A 25,031-nucleotide genomic window follows, 5' to 3' on the forward strand; every position below is an offset into this window, starting at 1 on the left:
AAAATGAAATCTTGTTTAAAATGACCAAACATGCCTACTGATGATGTCACTGGTTGGCCGGTTTCTAAACTGTCCACAGCCCTCCTCTGAGACACAGGGTAGACAGAAAAGGTGCCATCTTATAATGAGCATTAATGAGGAGTGTTCCTTTAAGTATTTTTTTAAAACAAGTACTCCAGTACTTGAACTCAAGTACAAATTTGACTGAGCAATGTTCACTTGGAGTCTTTTTTTGAACTGGAGTATCTATACTTTGACTCAAGTACTGGGGTTGAGTACTTTGTCCACCACGAATTACATATACCGGAAGAACATACACCTCCATTAATTTCTAATATGCAATTTGTGTTGATGCATGAGTGAAAGACAATGTAATAAATACAGATATATGTGAAAAATTTAAAACCATAGTATATTTAAAAATATATATATCATCATCTCTTAACCCATTAAGACCTGGAACGCATCTGTGTCACTTTTTCATTTGAGCTAAAAAGCATTATTTTACACTTTGGCTATTCAAAAATGGCAGATATACAAGCTCATAGCGCGGCACCGAGTGCCGTGCTACGAGCTTGTAGATCTGCTATTTTTGAAAAATGGTAAAACATATATTGTTTAAAGCGAACATTTTCTTTGCTTCTGGGGGTCCCTGGAACAAAACATTTTGAGATGGGGGTCGGCTGCCAAATACATATCATTTTTTAGGGTCCTTGACATGAAAAAGTTTGAGAACCACTGATTTCAGAAAACTGTTGGGATATAGAAAACATTTGTAGAATTGGCTTCAGGTAGGTCTTAATGGGTTTATGTCCTACCAATGTGTGGAATATGGAGCTCTGATACATACATACATACATTTATGCAATCCTACATTTATTTTTGAAAATATTTAGACACATACAATAACTGTTTTTAACAGTTTTTTTTTATTGGTTGACAGTGTAGCTGCAGCACAGACATCAAGCTTACTCAGGCCCTTGTGTGAGGGGTTTGTGAGCATGCCTTCAAACACTGCAGCAAGTAAATGTACAGTACATTTGTGGTCAGGAGGATCTGGACAATTTTGACCATGTCCACAATCACATGATATGGGCTAGTGCTGCCACTTGAAAATCTTTAAAGCGAGCGTTCGCGGCCCACACATCTGACCGCTTAACACGGCAGCCGATACCGCCGATAAGTGATCAGATGGGTGGGCGAAAACAAATATCATGTTATTTTTTAACATTGTTGTTTTTAATTTGTTATTAATATTATATTATCATTGAAATCTTTGTGTTTTGCCAATTATTTGGGGGCTCACTTGGGATACCCTCGCAGCCCACCAGTGGGTCCCAGCCCACAGATTGGAAATTACTGTGCTATTGTGTTTCCTGTGGAGTCGTCCTAGCCCAATCTTTCTGTGTGATTTTTAACGTCGTCAGGAGCCAGAGCCACATTTCTCCACGGCTCCATCTGCGGGTGTCCTAGGACCGTCTGCCTCCATGACCTGTTCATCAGGGCCAGGCGTCAAAATGGCCCCTGGTCCATGTTCATCTCTCCTCCCAGCTAAGTATAAAAGAGAAATGTGTACAAAGTCAGTTACATTTATATACTGTATATAGGATACAGGTGTAATGTCCACAACTTACACTTATCAATAATCTGATGGGTTCACTCTATGACATGATAGACAGGAAGGTTAAGAACCCGCCACACAATCTCCAGCGTCTTCAGTTCTAAGGACTGAGCAGCTATTTAGAAACTGGATCAGCTTCAATCAAGCATATAATGAAAAGACTTCTTTAAATGATAATGACAACATTAGCTAGAAACAAATGGATTACAGTTTGGCTCATCTGTAACCAGCTGTGCAGCACAATATGAATGGAAGAAATGTAATTAGTAATCAGGCACAGTTACCCTTAACAAATGTGTCATGTTCTCTTGAAAACCAAAGTCAATAAACCAGCCACTAGAATCATCATTATTCCTCAGAACCTACAGTAAATTTGTTTAAACAAGGCTGTCATCGTGTTGGGCTATTTGTTTCAGCTGTAGAGAAAATGACGTAGGCTTAAAGGAGAATTTTGGACTAAAGTTTTCTTACCTTTTCTATGACGTTATGATATCTTAGGATGAATGGTACAGTAGAAATTTTTCATTACTCCACCCCTGAGCCGCCACAGCTTAAAAGGTGCGCGGATAGGCCTTAGGTTAGATCACATATTTTAATAGCTTTTTTTGAATATTTTTTTGATGAGATCTGACGTTCATAGTGACAGAACAATGTCCCAAAAAAATAAAAAAAATAAATAAAAAACAGAAGTCTCGCTAGACGAGATTGAAATCTCGAGATTTCAATCTCGTCTAGCGAGACTTCTGTTTTTTTTTTTTTGGTTATATAGTGTTCAGTCACTATGAACGTCAGATCTCATCAAAAAAATATTCAAAAAAAGCTATTAAAATATGTGATCTAACCTAAGGCCTATCCGCGCACCTTTTAAGCTGTGGCGGCTCAGGGGTGGAGTTATGAAAAACTTCTACTGTACCATTCATCCTAAGATATCATAACGTCATAGAAAAGGTAAGAAAACTTTAGTCCAAAATTCCCCTTTAAAGAAAGAAACAGTTGCTGCAGACCGCCAACAAAATAGATGTTGTATGTCTGTATATCAATATACATGTGTTACAGTATATTAGTATTTTTTTGTCATCTTAATGGATTTTTGTAGCCTACTTGGTAATTAACAATATGATATTATGAATGTTATTCCATATCTTGAATTGAATTTGTTGCTTATTTAGAAAGTAAGCTGGCTAAGCACATGGTGGAATTGTCATTATAGTCTTACTTACCAATAGCAGCACTACATGGTGTGAGGATGGGCTTTTCCGATTGCTCTCCTTCAGCAATGGAAGCCCGAATCTTCCTTACCACATAGATGCTAGCTGACAGAGACAAGAAAAAGGAAAGACGATAAACACTAAACAAATAGGGGAAAATGCACCGTTTCAAACCCAAACGTACAGTCAACATAAAAAGCACTTTGATCAAATGAGATCTTAAACAAGAATCTTTACAATGGTATATGCCTACATCAGTAGCCTAGCCTATGCCTGAAAATCACTTTAGAGTGACAACAAAGGCTTGATCTGTGACATTGAGTGGTGCTACAGAAACAACGACGTCATCCCTTTAAAATTTGACCGAAGATCTTTCAAAGATATTTTGTCCTTTTACTGTAATATTAGCATTGTAACATGTTCCTCGAGAGGCGCAGTGACAAACTAACATTGACCGTCTATCATCTGTACGGGCGTGATCAAGTTATACGATAAGGATACAAGGCTGTTTAAATTCAATATAAAGCCTACCTTTAATCAGCAGTCATACCATCTTCTTTTGTTGTTCTAACCTCCTCTTCTGAGTAAAGTCGATCTGCGTGTGAAACCTCTTATAATACCAACAGTTATGAAAGCAGATCAGCTCTGGGTGGGTGGGCCTTAAGTCTCCACATCCAAAGCCTGATTGGCTTAAATAGCTGTTGCACAACAAAGCATGTCAAATAGGAATAGCCTGTTACAAGAAAAAAGAAAATAATGCGACTCGAAATAGGATCACCTGTTATTCAACGTTGCCGTTGTTAAACTATTAGTCCTTAACAATTTACCGACCCACTAGCCCTGAAACATGACTGTCATACACATGACGCTTAAGCGTCATGTGAACCATGGCTACCGACCCACAACACATCCCCTGCAGCAGTGGTTCTAAAACATTTTCATGTCAAGGACCCCAACATTGTTATTTGGCCATGGACCCCCCTCCACCTCAAAATATTTTTTTGCCATAAGCCATAAGAGAAACTTAGTCTTGTTAAAAGTTTTTTTTAAAATCGAAAATAGCAGATCTACAAGCTCTGCTATTTTGTAATAGCCGAAGTACAGAATACGATGAAAGTGGTTAAACAGGTTTTGATGCCCTCTATATAAACTAATTTAGCTGGATCCTTGAAACCCCCTAAAGGACCCCTGGGGGTCCCCAGACCCCACTTTGAGAAGCACTGCCCTACAGTTTTAAGATCAACATCATGTAAAGACCACAAATCAAGTAACATCTCTCCAAATGTCTAATGTCTGGCTAAATGTATATGCTCACAATAAAGCCTTTTCCCTGTAGCATATACAAAATAACATTCCCTATGCCAGTGCTGCTTAAAAGGACAAAATAAGGGGTGATCCATTTAATAATTTATTGTTTTGTTGCAATTTACAGCATAGTATTTCTGCTTATCCAATCTTAACAACTTGATCATGTGTATTCATCCAGTATTGCATTTCACCATTTTGAATCAGTCCATGCAGGGCTTAAACCTACCTGGCATAAACATTGCACAAGTCTTATCACAATACCAATACAGCAGTTTCTTCAACAGTTGTAGTTTTATCTTCAATATATACACATAGATTTCATTTAACTTAAAACAATTTCATACAGCAAGACAAGCACAAGAACCACACACACAGGCCACACAATTCTCATCCTTACAAAGCATGACAATAACCATCATTTTCACAATAAAAAATAAAACGTCAATGACCAGGGAACTAAATGAAACAAAAGCTAGAGCTCCATCAAAAGGAATGATGTAATCAGTAGGGTTGAAGGGTGGACCTTCTTAAGAATGTTTTACCTTATAACACCTTGAAGCAAGGTGTAGGACCTTCATGTACCACATGTGGATCTAACATATGGAAGACAGTAAACTAGTAACCTCCACACCAAGGTGAACTTTAAGAGTTCACACCGCAGTACATATTGATCAAGATCTTAAGAGCCCTGCAGTCTTATGCCCTACTGCTACCAATATCAGTCCATCTCCTAGCCCCTGATATGGTTAATACTGCAGTTAGGATGCCATTTTTGTTCAAAACCACAGCAATAAGGGGCATGGGGATAATCTGGTATCATGCCCACCCCATCAACCCCACAACTTTAAGTTTGCTCACCAAAACAAGAAACCACAAAAAAAAACTACAAACATTCACTAGACGGGGGGATCCGAGTGGTAATGGTCAGGACTTAGTCCATCCTGATCTTCTGATTGGTCATCCTGTAGATAATGCTGTCGTATCCTGGGTCCATGTTCCACAGGTTGTATGAGACAACGATGACGGCGAGGGCCAGAGCAATCATCAGCCACAGCACAATGTTGAAGATCACAGAGTAGTTGAAGTTGTACTTGTAGGCTAGGTTATAAGGGCTGTTTGGGTTACTCTGCAGGGATAAATAGAAAAATAATGAGACAGGCACTAGAGTTACTATGTCGTGCTAAATTCACCAGACTGGTATGTAAATAAACAGCCATGTGCACCACACACTTACAATCTGTTTGGACTGCAGGATGGAACGGGACTTCCTAGTCAAAGGAACTTCAAAGCTCTTCACAGTTACAACCTCCACAACGGAACTGTTGCCATAGAGACCATGCACATCTTCCCCAAACTGCAACACAAAGGAAATATAAATAAATAAATAAGCAATCTCCCCATTTCCACTGTACTCCTCCGCACGTCTAGAGTAGTCCTACATCACACTGTGCACTCACCGGGTGGCAGTGATGTACCGGTTCGGTGTCGTTTAAGCTCGTTTTAAAGTGGTTGACTGAGGAGGTTAAGATGAATGAGTCTACCGCCTTACCTTCTGGAGGACTGTTGCCAGGATGGCAACAGCATCACGGTACTGGGGTGAGTCCTGGCCATAGCGCTTGCTCAATTCCTCCAGGCCAGACAGCTCCAAGGAGTACAAGTCTGGGGAGTGGTCCTTGGCCAGATGCCTGTGTCTTTGCAGCTACAAACACGACAAAAATCACAAGAGTGAGACACGAACACTAAGAGATACCACTTATAATGGATACAAATTACTGGTTTTGGTTGCCATCTACTTAGACACCCTTACCAGAGCTGTGATGTCATGCAGCACTTGAACCTCGGACAGGAAGAGCAAATCAGCCTATTAAATAAAAAAAAACAAAAAAAAACATCAAACAAAAGAGACTTCGGAAAAGATCTGCCAAAGTCTTCAAAATGATGAACACAAACATGAACATAATTTCATAACGCTTTCTTCTGCTGATTGTCCACAGGTACAACATGTATATAAGAGGAAAAACAAACAAACAAACTTTTAAGCTAAAAGGTAAAGGTATAATGTGAGGAAATGTTACTTTTTTTCACTGTGCTCTTACAAAGACATTTGTATCAGCAAATAAAGCGCCTTTAATTTCAGACACAAAAATGTGTTATGATGGTGTTGAAAGGAGCTGACCTCTGCATTGCGACTGAGACTGTTAAGAGGCAGGGAGGTGAGCACAGAGCCATCCTGGGACAGACGAGCGCGGATCTGCTGAAGGGTAACGGGGAGGTCCTCAAACACAGCATTCGCCTTGCCCAGCATGTACAGCCTCTAAAAACCCACAGTGATGGTCACCAATTAGAGATGCACGTTTAACACAAGGCTCATTCCATAAATTCTAACACACATTTACACTGATGGGGACTATCCCCTGGTCATAAGTACAGTACGACTATTTCCGCTAATTATGAAAAAGATGTTTTCAAAAATCAATTTTTTTATTGAAATGTATATTTTTTTATAAACGATTACACCCTTAAAGTACAGCCCGCCTTACCTCCTCACTAGGGGCCAGCTGCAGCACCACAGGTGTGTCTTCAGCAAACAGAGAATGTACCGTCTCTGCAACACTGTCCAGGGTAAAGGGCACCGGCTAGTAGGTAGAAAATCAGCCATTGACAAAAAAAACAACCAACCCCTTGAATCAGATCAGTCTTCAAAATCATGCATACAGTTTGCAGCAAGCATTTGACAAGATGTACTACAGTGTAGACTAGAGCCCGACCGATATATTGGCCATTATTTGACTTTTTTAATGACATCAGTATCTTTAATTATGCAGCCGATATGTCCAAATCATTATGTGATAATTTTCAAACATTTGCAAAAATAGCCGATCTACAAGCTTTCAATGAAACACGTTGTGTGGTTGTAGATCGTCTATTTTTGAAATGTTTGAATAAGGCTTAAGTGGTTATTTGTGTTTTGTGTATTCGTTTGCTTATAAGTGAATTATTCTCAAATGGAAACCTTTTATCAAATCTATGTTTTTCAAATTGATTAAAAAAATCTTTGCAATTTTGGACAAAATATCGGTCAAAACATCGGTAATCGGTGGTCTAGAACTCACCAAAATCGGTCTGGCTCTACTACAGTGTATTACAGTGTACATAATAAGCCTGTCTGCCATTAGGAAGAATGTGAAATTCCATGTTGAAACGTATTGCATGGCATTTCAGTATGTTATCATCACAACCCCAAAACGCAGTTTGACTCACATTCTCCAGTGGGTAGGAGGCCTTAACCCGAGGCAGGTCCAGGCTATCAACTCCTCTCACCACAACCAGCACATTAGCCCTGGGACGCTGGAACAATGGAGAAGCCAAAAGACCTGGCCAAGCGAGATCCTGAACAAAGAAGCATATTTTAAAATGCCAAGAGAATCATAACCAATGGGTTAAATGCCATTCAGTATGCATTTGTAAGGTCTTTTGTTTAATCTGCAAGTGTCTAAATTTGCTTTGTTGTAGTTTGCATGCTACTATTTTGTTAGTGCCACATTCCTGCAGACATTTCTTGACTTATAGTTTTACCTTTTCTGCTATATCCATGTAATATCCTGCTTGCATTCACAATTATTATCTTTTTACATTTAATGCGTTTTAAAATGTAATCACTAGTTCAGATTAATTTTCACCTTTTAAGCTAAGTCTGTGACATTAATAGATTTGCTTATGTGATTATCACAACAGAATAACACATTGAGATATTTGCAACACAGATTACTTACAAAAGGAAGGAATTTGTTAAATAATATACTGTACAGTACCTCCTGGATAGAAAAACCCATTGTCAGAGCCACCAGGTCTGGGATCTTCTCTCCAGAGATTGGCCAGTCTCCTTTCTGGAAGTTCACAAACTCTGGGGCTTGTAATATTGTTAAGCTGTCCCCTTTGACACCTGGGGAAAGCAAAATCAAATAAACTCATTAGGTTGCATGAATACAGAATGAATAAACATATAGGCTTAACATTCAGGTCCTCATATTCTTCTTGGTACGGTTGAGAAATATATTATGTGTAGTGTACAAATATATATTTTAACTGTGAGCAGTTCTTTTGGAGAAGTGGGCATGAAATGAATCCCCAAGGGAAAAAACATAACAGACAGACTGTAAGTACTAGAGCAGTGATTCTCAAACTCTTCCATTTCAAGGACCCCCAGTTTACAACGCATTAGGGCCACAGACTCCCCCCCAAATACCTCTCATTTAGCTGGGGACCCCTGGAACCCCCTCTAGGAGCCCTGGGGGTCCCCGGATCCCACTTTGAGAACCACTGTTCTAGATTTTGACTTCTCATTAAAAAGGGACCCATCAGTATGAAGTCACTCTCATTTTGCACGATGAAGTGTGTGGCAGTGATACTAGCTCTACATCATAGAATAGGTATATATAAGATAAAGTGTAGTGAATCAGATTTGGTATTTCCACAGCATATATCTTCATATTTAGTATTACTGGTGGTTAGACAGGGTGGTTGTCCTAACTGTAGTCATATGCTGCTCTGACCACCACTGTACTTGGATGAAGGAGGGAGAGGGAGAGAGAAGTCATGATCTTTTATGTCACTACAGTGTTGGCGTTTTCTAACACTAACTTGTTAATGAGCAGAAACAGCTAATAATACCATCTTGGTCAACAAATAGCCTACCCATAGGTCTGAATGAAGGCTTTAATCTCGTGACAAGAGAGACATGTTTGTGAAGAGGAACTACTGAGTTTGAAGCCCATCACATGACGGGCCACCCATATACGTGACTCAGGAACTAACTCACTGTTAAAGTCATTTAGCTTCACCAAGACATATGGTTCCTTTTTAATCTTATGGTTTTAATGTATTATGTTTATTGTTTACATTGCGCGTTAACTAAACTGTACAGTACTGTGTCCCTAACCATACGTCCTACACAATATTTCAATTCATCTTCGTTAATTCATCAACTTGCAACAGAGAATACAAATGTAACCAATATTTGGTTACATAATAATTATTATCCTCTCGGCCTCGGAGTTTAAGGATTATTGCAATAATGATGCATCGAGACGTCTAATGCATAATCGTCATAAATGTTGAATTAATATTAATATTTTATTATAATATTTAAAAAGCAGTAATAGCAGATCTACAAGTTTACACGCGTTGTCAGCTATTTAAAAAAAACATTATTAAATGTCAGTAATGCAAGTTATTTGTCATAGGCTATCTGCCCCGTGCAATTTTTGATTATGAAGCCTAAAAGACAAGACAGAAATGTAACTTTTTATTCATACTATGTTCCAATGTTCTATGCCAAAAACACAATTAAATCGTTAATCGCAATTATCTGTGTGACACTTAATCGTCAACAACATTAAAGATTGCCCTAGAACCGAAGCGCTAATGCTAGCGCAGTAGCGTGTGTTGCTAGTGAGCTGTCATTCACACAGACATCGCTGTGTCAGCCTGCTAACGAATGGAAGCACAACAGCACCAGACGTGGACAGAACAATCTCACATCATCTTATAATATCTCACCGGTAGTGATAACGAGGCAAACCACCAACGCTGCAGTGAACGCAGCCTCCATCCTTCGACAGCTTTTCGGCGACATCTTTCTCCTTCCTTGCTGCGACACCGAATATCAGCTGACCTGCAGTGACGTCATAGCAACGGCAAGGAATTGTGGGTCCGAGTGTAGTTTTCTCTTCTCTCGTGGATTGAGCGCAGTGGTGTAAAGTAAACTACATTTACTCAAGTACAATTTTGAGGTATTATTTACTTTACTGGAGTATTTCCAATTATCAGTACTTTTACTTCTACTACACTACATCTCAGAGGCAAATATTGTACTTTTTACTCCACTACAATAATTTGAAAACTTTAGTTACTAGTTACTTTGTAGATTTTGATTATTATTACAAAACATACATTACCCTAGCCTAGAATGGAATATACCCTAGCCCTAGAATGAATATGAAATACATGAAATGTATGTACGATCACAGACATTCTACATTAGCCCTATATACATTTCGGCCATTTGAAAATAGCAGATCTACAAGCTCACAATGTGTCATGATGCTGACGCATTGTGAGCTTGTAGTTCTGCTATTTTCAAAAGATTTTCAACATTTCATACACTTGTGAAATGGGACCTTCTGCATAATCATGAGTACTTTCAACTTTTAGTATTTTAAGCACATTTTGATACCAATACCTTTGTACTTTTACTCAAGTAAATTTCGGACTGTTACAGACTATTTCTATATTGCAGTATTGATGCTTTTACTTAAAAATGTTGTACTTTTTCCACCACTGATTGAGCGTCACTGCGGTAAGCCTCCTTTCTATTTACTGTTCAGTGCTGAATCCGGTCTTGAGCCCGCATACTTTATCCTATGACTTTGTGTTAACAATTGTGAAAAACTGTAATGGCCTGGAGGTCTGGGGAGACACAGAGCTGCCCTGACCTTGCCAAGAAGCATTGTTTAATAATCTACCTAACACAAACTTTTTGTGCTATGTTATATAATGTGTGAATCAAAATACTGGAGACAATATTTTATCATAACCAAATGTTCACAAAAGTATTACTAACTATACAGTGATGCAGGAAGTTGTGTGAACCCTTTGCAATTGTCTATGTTTCTGCCTAAATACTAATAATAGTCCTAAAAGTACATTATTGATAACCCAATTAAACAAATGAGACAAGCAATTATCTTTATTTGGCAATCTTTATTTGATCACAAAGTCACATTGAGGCGAGGTTATGTGACAAGACAGGTGAAAGACTTGCACTCCTCAAAGGATGACAAAGCAGTATTCAAAATAAAAAGAAAACAGAAAATCTAATTCAGCTCTTTTTATGTTATTATCCATTTACCTTGCAGAGGTGGGTACATTTAGTTCATTCATAAATCCATCAGCCACTGTGTGATATCCAAGTGTTCATATCCTTGGACAGCTTCAGAAAATCTGAAAGCTATGCCTCCTTTAAAAGTAGACTGTTTCCCAAACACTGGGTCAGGACCCAGTTTTAAATGAAAAGATATATATACCTATTTTTTTAAATATGAATTGTAGTAGAGATAAGGATAAGGATAATAACAGTTAAGTTCATTAACTCATTCAGTTAAGATAAATAGCAGACATGCTTGACATTCCACAAACTACACAGCTCAGGCCCCTGCGGGAGTTATTCATGTTACTCGCATTATACCATTGCCCAGTATTCTTGTTATAGGACTCCACTAGAGAGATGTTGGGGTGGTGGGGGTTGGAGCCACCCACCACAAAAAGCTGATCATCCAGCACCTCCATTCCAAAACTTCTGCGTGGGGTGGACATAGAGGGCTTGGACTCCCAGGTGTGGGTCTCAGTATCGTAGGCCTCAACACTGTCTAGGGTGGTGATGCCATTGTCAGTGCCACCCGCCTATGGGAGATAACGATGAAACATATTGAATGTCATAACTTAAGTCTCAAGTTGAATTCAAAACTTGTTACGATAAATTCCCAACCCAAGTTCTCAAGCACAGATTAGGTTCTAATGAAAAAGGAAAGGAGGAAACATGAATCTGGAAGACCAAATCAAATCTCCTGTCAGGTCTCAAGTAAAGAGAACACTGTTTTCAATGCTCAAAAAGGCTAATACAATTAAAATGTAATGAAAAAAGTGTGGGAATATTCTATCCTATATTTTTCATCCAGCACTTGTTAAATATTTATTTGGATTAGTGTGCACTGTCTTGGACTAGGTCTCAAGTAAAGCCCTTGCTCTAAGTACTAGTGACTATCAAAACTAACTTTACTTACTGCATAGATAAGTCCTCCATATGCACAGACAGCCAGTTCACTGCGCCTGCTTCTCATTGGAGCAATCAGGATCCACTGGTTGGTCACTGGGTAGTAGCATTCTGCTGTGTTCAGATGCTCTTTCCCATTCCAGCCACCAAAAATGTACAACTATGGGGAAATTAATAGAAACACTTCAGAGATGGTCTTACTGTACACACTGCAGTAATTGGACAAACAAGACAGGGTCTAATAATGGTGTGCCTTCAAGTGGATCTTGGACATCATGTGGCCAGTGTATGATGTCAGTCAGTCATCTATGGCGTATCTATGACATATTACTCCATATTTGAGCAAGGCGATCAGCCGCAATTGACTTCAACTATCTTTTTCTTTTTTTAACTTAAATATTTAAAAAATCTGCAAAATGTTATGTACACAAAATGCATGGAGGTATTTCCTTAGTCTACTGGTAGCATGTACAACAAATGTACAAATCTAGACAGCTTGCCTTCTATAGAGCCACGCAATGACCCTTTGTTTTCTTATGGATTAACCCAGTATGTTTTACTGATTGAATAGGCTTTCACACAGATTGGTAAATTAACTCATATATGCATTGTACACAAAATGATTGTATACTGTATGCATTTCAGTTCAAGTAAGAAAACCTACTGCAACCTACAGCATGCACTATTCTGTACTGGATTCTACCTTTCCATGTAGTGTTATGGCCCTGGCACCACTCCTGCGCTCATGCATGGGTGCAATCTTGATCCACTGACCACTCCACTGACCAGCCTCAGGATTGCAACATTCGGCCGTGTTGAGTGGGGTCTCTCCATCATTCCCTCCAATGGCGTAGAGCCAGCCGTTTAGCATTACCACGCTGACGTAACAGCGGCGTGAATGCATGGGTTTCATCTGGTAACAGGTTCCGGTGACCAGGTCAATCTTCTCTACACTGTTCAAATAGTCAGAGCCATCCTCTCCACCAACGCAGTAGATGAAGCCGTTGAAGTAGACAGCACCATGGTAGGCCCTGGAAGTAAGCATGTAAACTAGTGTACATTATTTCTTTTTTTTCTAAATTTTTATCCCACGATTTTGTAACCCTATTTTTAACACCCAGTGCTAATTAGTGTGGTTGCCCTAACAGGGCAACCAGACTATAGTTCTAGGGATACTTTATTTCTAGATAAACAATACTTTGACGCGCATCTCCTCCCACAGTTTATTTTTCCCAATTTAGTGCCATATATCAAAATGACCGGCTTCACCGGGAATCGTGTGCTTGTATTTTGCTAAGAGATTGGTTGCATAGTTTTATTGATATTGATTTATTAGTGCATTAAATTTCCCCATCCGCTTTAATGTAAAAGTGAAAAAACTCAAATTCAAGTTTTTTTTTTCTCAGAAACCGTAAGAGCTAGAGTTACCACATTTGGAGGGGAGGTTTATAATTTAGTCCGAAATTATTGAAAAAATTATTACACTAATCGGCCACATGGTGGCGCTATAACAGTGCCCTTTACGTTTTGGCCTATAACTCTTGAACCGTAGGTCGTAAAATCAAAATGTCTTTTTCCCTGGATTCCTTGGGTCACTACGCATCTCCCCATATAGGCCACGCCCATTTGCGTCTGGATAGATTTTCCGCCATTTTGAATTTTCTTCAAAACACACTTTTTGCTCCTTTTCCTACAAATTTTGTCCAAATCTCACACAAATCGGTACAGGTCATCTATGGACCCATGCGATCCGTAATTGGCTTCCAAAGTTATCGGGAGGAGCCCGTTTTACCAAAAATGCCAAAAATCACGAACGAAACGTCCAATCGATCCCAAATTTGAATCACATGTCGAGGGTGGTTTACTCAACGAATCCCCAAAAACATTTCCACTTTGACCCATAGGGGGCGCCACAACTCTGCAAAACGTAACCGTTTGATGCAAAAACATGATTTTTGGGGGGATCACTCCTCTCAAATTGAAAAGCAGGTGATCTCAGGAGTGACATGACGATGTCATTGGCCCGCTACATTTGTGGGAGGGGCTTATTTATTTTAGTAGGAGGGGCCTATTTCTTCAAATCAAAACGCCATGTATCACGAACACAGGATCCAATCAGCACCAAATTCGAATGGCACGTCACGCGACCTCCGACGGTATTCCTCCAAGCATATTCCTCAAGTCCGGGCGGCGGCGACCTGCGACGGCGCAACCACACTTTGCAATTTCCCATAATTGCGACGCGTCTAGTTGTCTATGTAATCCTAGGCACTACCTTCCCTCTGCCAACCTAGGGAGGCCAGGGCCGAGCTCATGCCTCCTTCAATGCATGAGAGCCAACTGACCTTCTTGTCACCTGACAGGGGAGAGTTTCCCTGGTTGGACGTAGCGCGTGGAAGGAACACGTTATTCCAACCAGTTCCCTTCCCCTCCATCAGGCGCCCCGGCTGGCCAGGGGGAGGCAGTATAGTGACCAGGATTACAGCATGTTTTTGTGAGGGTACCTACCCTAGGAGACACGAGGAGAACATGCAAACTCCACACAGAAAGGCCCTTTCGCCAACCTCACCCAGGGTATGGGCGCTGATGACGCGGAGGAGAGAACACGCCCTCAGCGCCCACAGCATCCCCTGTGGGAATCGAACCCAGGACCTTGTAGCTGTGAGGGGACAGCGCTACCGACTGCGCCACCGTGCCCCCCTAATTACATTATTTTACATTATTTCTATTTTATATCAAAATAAAGTAATACGATGGTCTCACAAGAAAAAAATTATAAAAAGTTCTATTCACTGATTTTAATCGTCATATATTTGCATCGATAATTAACTGTCTTGCAATGCATCGTCATATTCCTACCTGGGAGTCATTTCAGAGACAGTGACATTGGCCCAGTATCTGGGCCAGTAGTTATCTTGATGGACGTACGCCTCAATGCTATTTGTTGGTCTGCTCACTCCGCTATTTGTTGGTCTGCTCACTCCGCTATTTGTTGGTCTGCTCACTCCGCCAATGGCTAACAGGCTCATCATGTTCTTCGGTCCTAAGGGCACCTACAGTACAGGTAGAGGCAAATGAAACTGTTTAGACACATGTTAAGAATACAGACAAATCTGTTGCATTTGGGGAAATATTCTAGAACAAAAGATAATTCGTTTTTCTTCCCCCAATGTAATTCATATTTTACACGTTGATCTTACTAAAACTGTTAAATATCAGTCTGAGTGTACAAAAATGGTTTCGTGTAATTAACCCATAATTCACCACAACTGTTAGTGGTTGTCTCTAATATTGGAATTTTTGTCATACCTTGGGGTAGGATTGGGCTGACTTCACTGCATTGACTATTCGATCTAGCTGCATTCCTGGTGAAGGAGAGACAACATTTAAGAGTTGCATTAACTCGCAGTAATTACATTTTAGTATTTGGCTATGCAGTAGCCACAGACAAAACTGTACACTGGGTCGTTCAACATTCAGCAAGCATACATTACGTCATAATTAACATCACAATTCATATGGAAACTAAATCAGGTAAAATACCTACGTGAAATTTGGGCTTCCTTTTTTAAAATGCTCTCCAGCGGCTTGTGTCCATATAAAGAAGGCGTCCTCAGGATAAGGTTATTGGACAGACCTGTATAGAATAGAATAGAAATACTTTATTAATACCACAGCCTCTCTCATCAAGAAATCTAATCCAAGGCAATAAATAAGAAAAAAAGAAAAGAAAATCAACCTAACATAGACATTAAGCAATAAGATACAGGGCAAGAACTGTAAATACAGTAAGCAGGGTAAAATAAAATCACACAAAAAATAAACACCATCAATAATGAACAAAATACACCCTAGTGCTTAGTGCATAATGCAGGACAATGTAGTAATAACATTAATAACATAAATAACAATAACATACAATATGTCTCAAAACATTAGTATGCCATACAGTTGAATTATTGAAAATTATATAAATTTAACAAATGGCAGTTGCATTATTGCACACAGCCAAAATGCATTAATAATATTAGGCCTGCCATTCCTTGGAAAGTAAGTTACTTTCAGTTTCATTTCAGAAAGACACGCACACACGCACACACACACACACACACACACACACACAAAGACAGAATCGTCGAATCTGAAGCTGGAAATGTCGTTGTTAAGGTCCTTGCACACTGGTGCGTCTTTTCGTTGCGTTTTATTTTTTTTCATTGTTTTTTCAATTTTTTTCATTGTTGTAAAAAAAACGCAACGAAAAGACGCACCAGTGTGCAAGGACCTTTATGCTATTTAAAATGCCTTATTGTACGTGTGTTTGATTGTAGCGAGTGCTGCACGATTCTTGCTCAAATGTGAATCACGATTTTCCTCCATAAGAATTGAGATCACAATTCTCACACGATTCTCTTGTAAATATAAAAAAAAAAGTAAAAAAAAGAAAAAAAGAAAAAAGAGAAACGGTTTTTTTTTTTGAAAAAAAAAATCGCCATAATTTAAAATCGAGATTGCATAGGTGTCTGAATCGAGATCACGATCTTTTTTCGAATAATTGTGCAGCACTAGCGTCGAGTTAGTTAATGTGTCTTTAGAAGCTACAACAAAGTCATTGTGGATAACCTGCAGGTGACCGGGTTAATCATCGTGGTGCTGAACAGTTGGTTTTTGATCTGTTTATTTTGGTTGTGTTACCTTACCCGCCGTTGATTGTCATCATAGTCGAGGTTTTAGCCTTATTGATGCAAGACTAGCTGTCATATATTATATTACCGTCTTGATCCAAGGCTAGTCTAGGTTGAAATGCAAATGAGCCTGAGTTAACTTCTAGCTACCGTTGTCATCATTATGCTTGTCACTGTCTGCCAGACTCTGCCTATTTGTGAACGTTAGTTAGTGTGGTTACCCGAATGGGCAACCAGACTATAGTACTTTAATTTCCACTGGAGGGCGCTGCAAGTCATTCATTTTTCAGCATACGGTCGGCAGGCATGACAAGGAATTGGCTCCGCTGTCCTTTTCTGGCGGCAGCATTAAATTGAATCAAACATATACCAAAACATTCCATAAGATGGCGATATAGCATTACATAGGGGCGTACCGCACTTAAATGTGACAACCACAGCACACAAACCAGAGCTAAATTATATGGCATGATAAGACATGAAAAATAGAAATGCATAACTTTCATTGATTGTCATCGACCCTATATCCAACAATGACACAAATGTGGAGTAGACGTATACTTCATCTTGCAGTTTGTATATTTATTTTAAAGCAACTTTTTTGTAAAATATAAATACAAATGATGAGATATTTTACTTACAAAGTTAAAACAAAAACAACAAAAAATGGACACACCAAAATTTACTTTACTGCAGTAGCCTTCCCGTTATGTACAAGCTCTGTGCCGAAGGGTGAATATGAACATCATTTTTAAAACATTATTATACAAAGAACTTTGCAGTTTTGCATGTTAAATTAGAAACTAAATTAGGAGCAGAATTTGAACACGGGTTAAAAAAAAGAAAGAAAAACAGCTCCTAAGGCTCAAGCAAGTGCTTAAGTCTGAGGAGAGAAAAACAACAAAAATACAGGACATCGTGTGCTTCCTATCAACACAAATGCCATATTCAAAAGCAGAGCCTCAATACTCTATACGCTGTACAGCGACACGAAACACAATGTGCTGTGCACTACTCGCATGTTCCACCCGATCAACACGGCAACACGTTTCTCTCAATTGGCCATACGGGAAAAATAAAATACAAAAAACCTTTCAAAATGGAGTCGTGACCGACATCCCAAAGAAAGAAAATCTCTTGATATATTTATATTTATACATATATTAATCCATTTATAAAAATAAGACCATCGTCAAGTTTCACATCTCCCCCATGCTCCATAGCTGATGGGGGAAACATTTTGGTGACCCCCCTCTGTAGGCCAGGCAGCCAGTCAGTCTATCTGTACAGTGTACCGGTGCTGGTCCAGAGCAGGGCTAGAAGAGCGTGGGAAACCAGGGGTCAAGCTCAGGCATATCATCCCAACCCCCGGTTGGTTCTAAAGCTAACTGCTGTCTGTTAAAGGTCAATGTGGGAGTTTCAAAGGGGGCCGGGGGTCACGACGAGCCCAGCTTGCCCGCAGCCTTGATCTTGTCCTTAAGCTTGTCCGCCGGGTGCTCCCAGCGATCGTCCATGCACTCCAGGGTGGAGCCCAGTAGGGCGGCCAGCTCGGCACTGCCCTCCACCAGGTCCAGCAGGTCCTTGCTGTCCGGCTGGAAGCCCTCCAGCTCGTCCGGGCAGGAGAACAGCTGCGACAGGGAGGCCTGCCGGTAGAACTCGGCCTCGGCCACGGTCACCACCTCCATGTGTGGGAAGGCCTGCCGGAAGCCACGGGCCGACATCCGCAGCCGCCGCAGTACGTCCGACAACAGCAGCCAGTTCCTGGGCCTGACAAGGACACAAGCAGGGAGAAACATTCATGTTAATGCTGCAATCAGGAACTTATTTGAATGAATAAAAGATTGTTTTAACCAATCTGTATGGTAGAGTATGTTAATACAAAATAACTAGGACATATGCAGTGGTAGGAGGTGGTCTCCTTACTGGTTGACAAGTAGTAGTGCCTGAAGCTCATAAGCACAATATCTCCCCGAGACAAGCAGGGAATCTGTCTTGACAGAGTGAATTTTGGCCTCCCATGCAGGTTCGAATCCCGGATAGGACATGAAACTTACGGATTGCAGCTTTAAACTTTTGGATCTACGTGTGTGCACGTTTGTGCATACGCCTGTGTGTGTGTGTGTGTGTGTGTGTGTGTGTGTGTGTGTGTGTGTGTGTGTGTGTGTGTGTGTGTGTGTGTGTGTGTGTGTGTGTGTGCTCACCCCTGGGACAGGGACACCTGGATGTTGTAACAGGGCAGCAGTGGTCGGTCAGAGAATTCAAACTCAAACAACTCCCTCTTGTCTTCTTCATCCTCGTCCTCTGGGCCCGGGGGGTCCGCCAGGATGTCAAAAGCACCACCCTCCTCACCAAACTCTGAAAATACATATTCACATTAGAATGAAAAAACACTCGGCATGGCAGACACAAAGACAAGCCCTTTTTTCCCTTCCTGGCCCTCCCCAGTTTCATGTGCACTGAAATCACATGCAAAACCTGCAAATTGCACGTGGTTCATTTCGTGTCATACAATATGAATAACAACACTACAAATTATATGGATGTCAACCCATTCTACATGATACATCATCCTAGCTTTCACTAGTCCATATCACACAGAAAAAGGTCCCAAAATCAGTGACCAAAAGAGGAATAGGCTGGAGCCCAGGGCTCATTATTGCCAATCCTCCTATACAAAAAAAAAAAAAGAAATTATATCTATCCATCTATCTACTGTATATAGATAGATATATATATATTAATTACATTCACTGCACAGGGATTTAGTTGCGCCAAAGGAGACGCTTCGAAAATAAACCACCGTAACACATTTATTTATTTATCTATTTTACAGAGAGAGCTGATCAGCACTCACCGCACACAGCGCTGCCATAGAATTCCCAATAAAGTCCCGGGTCGTCGTCCGTGCGGCCCTGAAGGTCGGCAAAGTAATCTATGGAGAGAGGAGAGGGACAAATGGCGCCGTTATTCTGGAGAAAGAGGCTGGAGGGGGAGGGGGTTGCCCTGGGAGACTAGACCAGAAATAACAGAGAAAGTGCACGGTAAAACACAGAGAGGAGAGAGAGAGGGGGGGGGGGCAGAGTAAATGTTTGGGGGGGAGAGGGTGATGGTCAGAGGCCAGAGGCTGTACCATGGGGGAGGAGAGTGACTGTCTCCACTGGGCTAGAGAGCTGGCGCTGTACAGGCCCGACTACAGACGCCTGCCAGGAATCAAACAAGAACCACACACAGTCAGCGAGGTGCGTGAGAATGTGTGTGCGCGCACGCACATACACAAGAGCAGACGCACACACAAGCAGACACACACACACACACAGGGCTGAACAGCGAGCTGGAAACAAACAGGCAGAGAGGGAGCTGGCTGAGCACACACAGCGAGAGCGTAGTGTGCTTTCAGCGGCACGCACACACACACACACACACACAGCCACACATACGCAGAGTGAGAGCTGGGCTGTGTGCCAGTGCTGAGGCGTGGGGCGTCTGGCGTGTGTTTGGAGGGATTAACGGCCTCCAGATGAGTGGGACCAGGTGGAGGGAGGGCAGCAATCGCTCTCTCTCCGTCTTCCTCTCTCTCTCTCTCTTTCTTTCTCTCTCTATCGTTCGCCTGTTCTCTCCGGCGCATGTTCTCCCTCCCTCTCTCTGAGACGTTCTGTCAATCTATCTGGCAAGTTATTGCTCCATCGATCTATCCATCCTCCCCCTCTTTCAAAATTCAACGCCATCTTTCCATCCTATATATAAACCTGCCTTTCGCACTAAATCTGTTCATCCGTCTGCCAGTCATGAATTTACACTGGGTTTACCCTCTGCGTCTATACAACCCCTTATCTGATGTCTGCTTCACCACACAGAGGCCTGCTGCCCATCTTAGCTAATTGGGTTTTTACTAGTTAGGCACGTGTAATATCATACGACCAGCTACAAAGGTGTGAGGAAAAAAACTAAAAGCAACTAGCATTTCCTTAAGCACTGCTCATTTGTGGGTCTGAAATACAAACATTCACACACAAAATAAATTCATGCACACAAACACGAACCACGTCAGGCTCTTGTGTAGTGGCAGCAGCCAGAGAGAGAGAGAGAGAGAGAGAGAGAGAGAGAGAGAGAGAGAGAGAGAGAGAGAGAGAGAGAGAGAGAGAGAGAGAGAGAGAGAGAGAGAGAGAGAGAGAGAGAGAGAGAGAGAGAGAGAGAGAGAGAGAGAGACAGAGAGACAGAGAGAGAGACAGAGAGAGAGCCAGAGAGAGAGCCAGAGAGAGCCAGAGAGAGAGAGAGAGAGAAAAAAAGCGTGCACACACACGTACATACACACAAAAGCAGAGTCTCCAGCCAGAGAGAGAGAGAGAAAGCGCACACTGTGCGGGGCCCATTTCCGCACGTACACTAAGCAAACACAGTTGGCGTTGCTAAGTAACCAGATAGAGGAGCGCAGAGGCAGCAGCACGCACCCCGGCGGGCTGAAGCTCCCTGTCTAACAGGTGGTCGAGGGGGGTTGGGGGGGTTGATAGAGAGACGTGTCTAGTGGCGGTTCGGGCAGGCAAGAGGCAGCAGAGTGACTGAGCCCAGCGACTTGCGCTGACAGGTTGCGCAGGGGTCATGGCTTCGCGAAAGGGAAATGGGGAGGGGGGGGGGGGTCGGGGGGCCAAAGTAGTAATGAATGAAACGAAGGGGTGGCGGTGAAGGGACGGTGGGCTACAGGAGTGGGTTGGGGCCGATGGGAGTGAGTGCCATTGTTCAAGACGTTTGTTTTTGCTCATGGACGCCGGCGTAAGAGACGAGCGGGTGGGGGTGTGTGTGTGTGTGTGGGGGGGGGGGGGGGTAGGGGGTGTAGCCGACATTCCAAAGCAGCAGGACTTGAGATTTCCTATGGAGTTCAAGGGCAGCTCGACATACCAGTGAGGAAGCGCTCCATGCTGTCGCTGTGGGTCATCTTCAGCAGGCCGCGGCCAGAGTAGGTGGCCAGTGTGGGATCAGCCCCGTAGGACAGCAGCACCCGCACCACATCCAGGTGATCGTTCTCTACCGCATCGTGTAGAGGTCTGGACACACACACACACACACACAAACATTTTATATATGCCAACACCATGGACAAATTGAATTGAATTGTGTACAATAAGTGTGTCCTTTTGTTGACAGAGATATAATCAGCCAACATTTGCACACAGCAGGGCCACACAACAATTGTAAAATATTATAACAAGAATTCATGTGCCAAGCAACCACCACCACCCCCCACACTCTCTAAATAATTACAGCTTATTTATTACAGCTCATATGGCAAATATCCGCTCTTTCCAAACCAAATGTATTAAAAAAACAAATTGGGTAGAAACTGAATGACATAACTGATGACTAAGCCCTGGCTGGCACCGTTTGTCCCTGTGGGGGAAGCCAGGTTCACGCTTGCAACAGTTTACATGTCAACCGTTTGTCACGCGAGCGATCATTTGGGTTTGCGTGACTGTTATTTGTGTCTTTGTGTGTGTATGTAGTGTACCTGGTGCCGTCCTGCGCACTGCAGTTGATGTCGGCCCCGTGGTCCAGCAGGTGCTGCACTATGCTGAGCCAGCCTCGGGCGCACGCCTCATGCAAAGCGCAGTAGCCGGCATAGTCCCGATGGTTCACTTCGCACACTCGGTTCTCCAGGCAGTACAGCACCACCTCCTGAAGACGGGGGGGGGGAGGGGGGGGGGACAGGAAGGAAGAGAGTGAGCATGGAGACAACCCAAGGAATACCAGACCCAAACATGCTGGGCGGAGGGGGAGAGACTGTACGCAAACAGCTTTCTGTGGGGCGGATTCTCCGGGAGAGGAAATCGAGTAGTGGAGGGAATGAGTGTGCACTCACACCGGACGAGAGACACACGCACACACAAAACTAGCTGTGCATGACTCAAACATCCCCACTCTAGCCAGATTCTGTTGCTAGAGTGGCCTGTAGCCTGGCTTCAGTGGCAGCCAGTTGACTCTGCGTGTGTGTGTGTGTGTGTGTGTGGGTGGGGGGGGGTTTGGAATCAGAACACAGCACAATGGAGACAGAACAAAGAGGGGGCTGATGGAGCCGCTGGGAAACGCTCCGATGGTCTACGCCCGTGACAGTTGGAACCCAGGCGCTAAGTAGTCAGCGGCTGCTTTCCATTTCACTGCAACAGCCTTTCCTCTCTCCTGTTACTCGACAGCAGGAGACGGAGGGAAATAAGAGGGAGACCGAGGCGAGAGAGAGAGACCGGGGGAGAGGGAGAGAAAGCAGACAGATCACAGCGATCCAGCGAGTGTGTTGACGTTGGGTCTGAGTGAGGTGTTTGTGTTTGTCTCCGCTGCGGTAGAGCGCGTCAGCCCAAATCAACGTTTCACGCGTCCACGCGTCTCTCTCACAGGCCAGAGTGCACGGCCGTGACACACAGAGCAGAATCAGGGGGACAACCGCGGTGGGCTCCACGCACTCTTGGGATGAACCAACCGACACGCTAAATACATACACTAGACACGCGCGCACGAGACGCGCACTCATAATATGTCGTGCTAGCAAGTCCTGTGCCGAGGGGAGGAGAGCTGCTCATCTGAACCTGGGGAATGAGTCCAAACTTCCATTTCTATGCTAATTCCAGCCCGGCCGTCGAGTGTTTATCGCTCTCTCTCTCTCGGCACGATGGTGGTGGTGGTGGGGGGGGGGGAATGAGGGCGAGCAGCAGAGAGGAAAAGAAACGGGGGGAAAAAAACAGGCTGTCCGAGGTATAAGGGGTTGGCAAGGGTGGAAACTAGGTAGAGCCTAAAAAGCGACTTCCAAAGACGCGCACACACACAAACACACTGTGTGTTCGTGCGTGTGCAATTCAGCTCATGCCCTCCTCTGCGGCTGATAATAACAACAGATGAAAGGGAGGGGGCGGAGGGAAAGACGAGATAGAGGACATCGGAGCCGGGGAGGGAGGAGGGATAGACAATGGGGGAGGAGGGGCGGAGAGAGAGGGAGGACAGGGAGGAGGGAGAGAAAAGTAGTCAGAGAGAGAAAGAGAGAGAGAGAGAGAGAGAGAGAGGGAAAGACGTTCTAACTGGTTTTTGCTCGCTGCCAACACTGTCTGTTTGCCTGCTGGAGAGAGATTCAGGAGCGCCGTGCTGAAGCTCCCCTCTGGGGGATTCCACTCTGCGTGTGTGACACACACACACAGACACACAAATGTGCCTGCGTGTGTGTGTGTGTGTACGTGAGCAAGAGAGAGAGAGAGAGAGCAAGTGCCGGAGAGACTGACATGCAGAGTGTTGATATACAAGCAGCTTGCCAGAGTGTACGTGTGTGCGTGAGCACCGCGTATGATAGTTCACGCACGCGTTGTGTGTGTGCCTGTATGTGTGTGTGAATGTGTGTGGCTGTGGAGGAGGCGTAGCGCTAAACCTCGGGAGCCGTGTTTAATATCGCTGGGAGAGAGCGAGGAGCTTAGCACGAGAGCCCAGGCTTCCCGCCAGACACACACACACACACACACACGCACACACTCCTCCGCAGTAAAATGAGACGCTACCCCTCCTCCCTTCCTCCCTCCCGCTCGCTCTTTCCCTTCGTCGTCTAATCTCCCTCTCTAGAATGCTTCCCCGCGCTCCACTGCAATCAATGCATCACTCAGACGTTTAACCCCTCGCAGCGCTGCCTTCATCTGCACGTGCTGTGCGCCCCTACAGCCTACCGCACAGACGTGTGCGTGCACATGCGTGTGACATGTGCCAGGGACGTATGTATGTGTTTCGGTTAACAACCCCCCCCCCCCCCTCCCAAACCTCCGTGAATTGCTTACTATAAAAAAACAAGCGTCACATAACGTGGGTGAAATTTGTTTTGTGTGTGTGCGTGTGTGTGTGGTGCGTGTGCGCTTCTGTGTTAAGTGCTGCTCTCTTAGAGAATAACCTCGACCCCCCACCCTGAGTATCTAGAGCCCCTAATGACCCTCTCAGATGGAGGAATTAATTAATCGCTCACACACACACGAGAACAGAAGAAAGACTGAGGAAAGGGTGGCAGTCATATTTTCCATAGAATACCTTAGCCATAGCTGTTCACAGTCTCAATCAATAATGAAGATCAATAATCGATCAATATCAGCGCGCATTGACCTAGGTGAGCGAAAAGCACACGGATCCATTGCTTTTGGGCATTTGACGGAACTAAACAAAAAGACTGGTTTTATTTTATTCGAATTTTATTTCGGGGGGGGGGGGTAGTTCTTGGTCAATCGAAGGAAACATGAGGGAGTGATTCACCTTGGTGCTTAAAGGGGGAGAATAAATGACAATTTGCAGTCTTTATCCTCAACTTGCTCGCAGGCCAGAGCTGGAGGGACCGAACCCGGTGCCAGAGAGAGAGAGAGAGAGAGAGAGGGAGAGGG

General features: G+C 43.1%; 2 protein-coding genes and 1 long non-coding RNA gene across 3 annotated transcripts in view; all 3 read right to left on the reverse strand.

The window, feature by feature from the left end:
- Nucleotides 1-912: 912 nt before the first annotated feature.
- LOC308073504 lies at nt 913-3,483 on the reverse strand. Its single transcript, XR_013931995.1, has 3 exons — nt 3,361-3,483; nt 2,842-2,934; nt 913-1,551 (listed from the first exon to the last, which is right to left on the reverse strand). It is a non-coding gene; the product is annotated as an uncharacterized lncRNA (long non-coding RNA).
- Nucleotides 3,484-4,224: 741 nt separating this feature from the next.
- On the reverse strand, nt 4,225-9,800 carry atp6ap2 (ATPase H+ transporting accessory protein 2). The gene is made up of 9 exons (XM_080457156.1): nt 9,697-9,800; nt 7,950-8,080; nt 7,399-7,527; nt 6,678-6,773; nt 6,314-6,451; nt 5,945-5,998; nt 5,687-5,836; nt 5,372-5,491; nt 4,225-5,263 (listed from the first exon to the last, which is right to left on the reverse strand). Exons 1-9 carry the CDS (start codon nt 9,770-9,772, stop codon nt 5,069-5,071), a joined length of 1,089 nt encoding a protein of 362 aa, XP_080313282.1. The 5' UTR covers nt 9,773-9,800; the 3' UTR covers nt 4,225-5,068.
- Nucleotides 9,801-17,211: 7,411 nt separating this feature from the next.
- Nucleotides 17,212-25,031, reverse strand: part of bcor (BCL6 corepressor) — a 34,694-nt gene continuing 26,874 nt past the window's right edge. Inside the window, exons 10-14 of the mRNA XM_080412526.1 lie at nt 22,151-22,317; nt 21,544-21,689; nt 19,505-19,582; nt 18,852-19,005; nt 17,212-18,417 (exon numbers count right to left, since the gene is read on the reverse strand). Of these exons, the coding sequence (XP_080268652.1) occupies nt 18,087-18,417; nt 18,852-19,005; nt 19,505-19,582; nt 21,544-21,689; nt 22,151-22,317 (876 nt within the window). The 3' untranslated portion in view covers nt 17,212-18,086. The remainder of the gene's footprint in view (nt 18,418-18,851; nt 19,006-19,504; nt 19,583-21,543; nt 21,690-22,150; nt 22,318-25,031) is intronic.

The sequence above is a fragment of the Gymnoscopelus braueri genome (genome assembly GCF_963280865.1).
Source record: "Gymnoscopelus braueri genome assembly, chromosome: 18".
NCBI lineage: Eukaryota > Metazoa > Chordata > Actinopteri > Myctophiformes > Myctophidae > Gymnoscopelus > Gymnoscopelus braueri.

Bases quoted from the DNA above. Each gene is read 5' to 3' on its own strand.
- atp6ap2 (XM_080457156.1), bottom strand. From the start codon at position 9,772: ATGTCGCCGAAAAGCTGTCGAAGGATGGAGGCTGCGTTCACTGCAGCG. The intron at 5,999-6,313 runs GTCAGCTCCTTT...TTTATTTAATAG, and splicing joins GTCTCAGTCGCAATGCAGAG to GCTGATTTGCTCTTCCTGTC. The intron at 5,264-5,371 runs GTAAGTGTGTGG...TTATCCCTGCAG, and splicing joins TCCTGCAGTCCAAACAGATT to AGTAACCCAAACAGCCCTTA.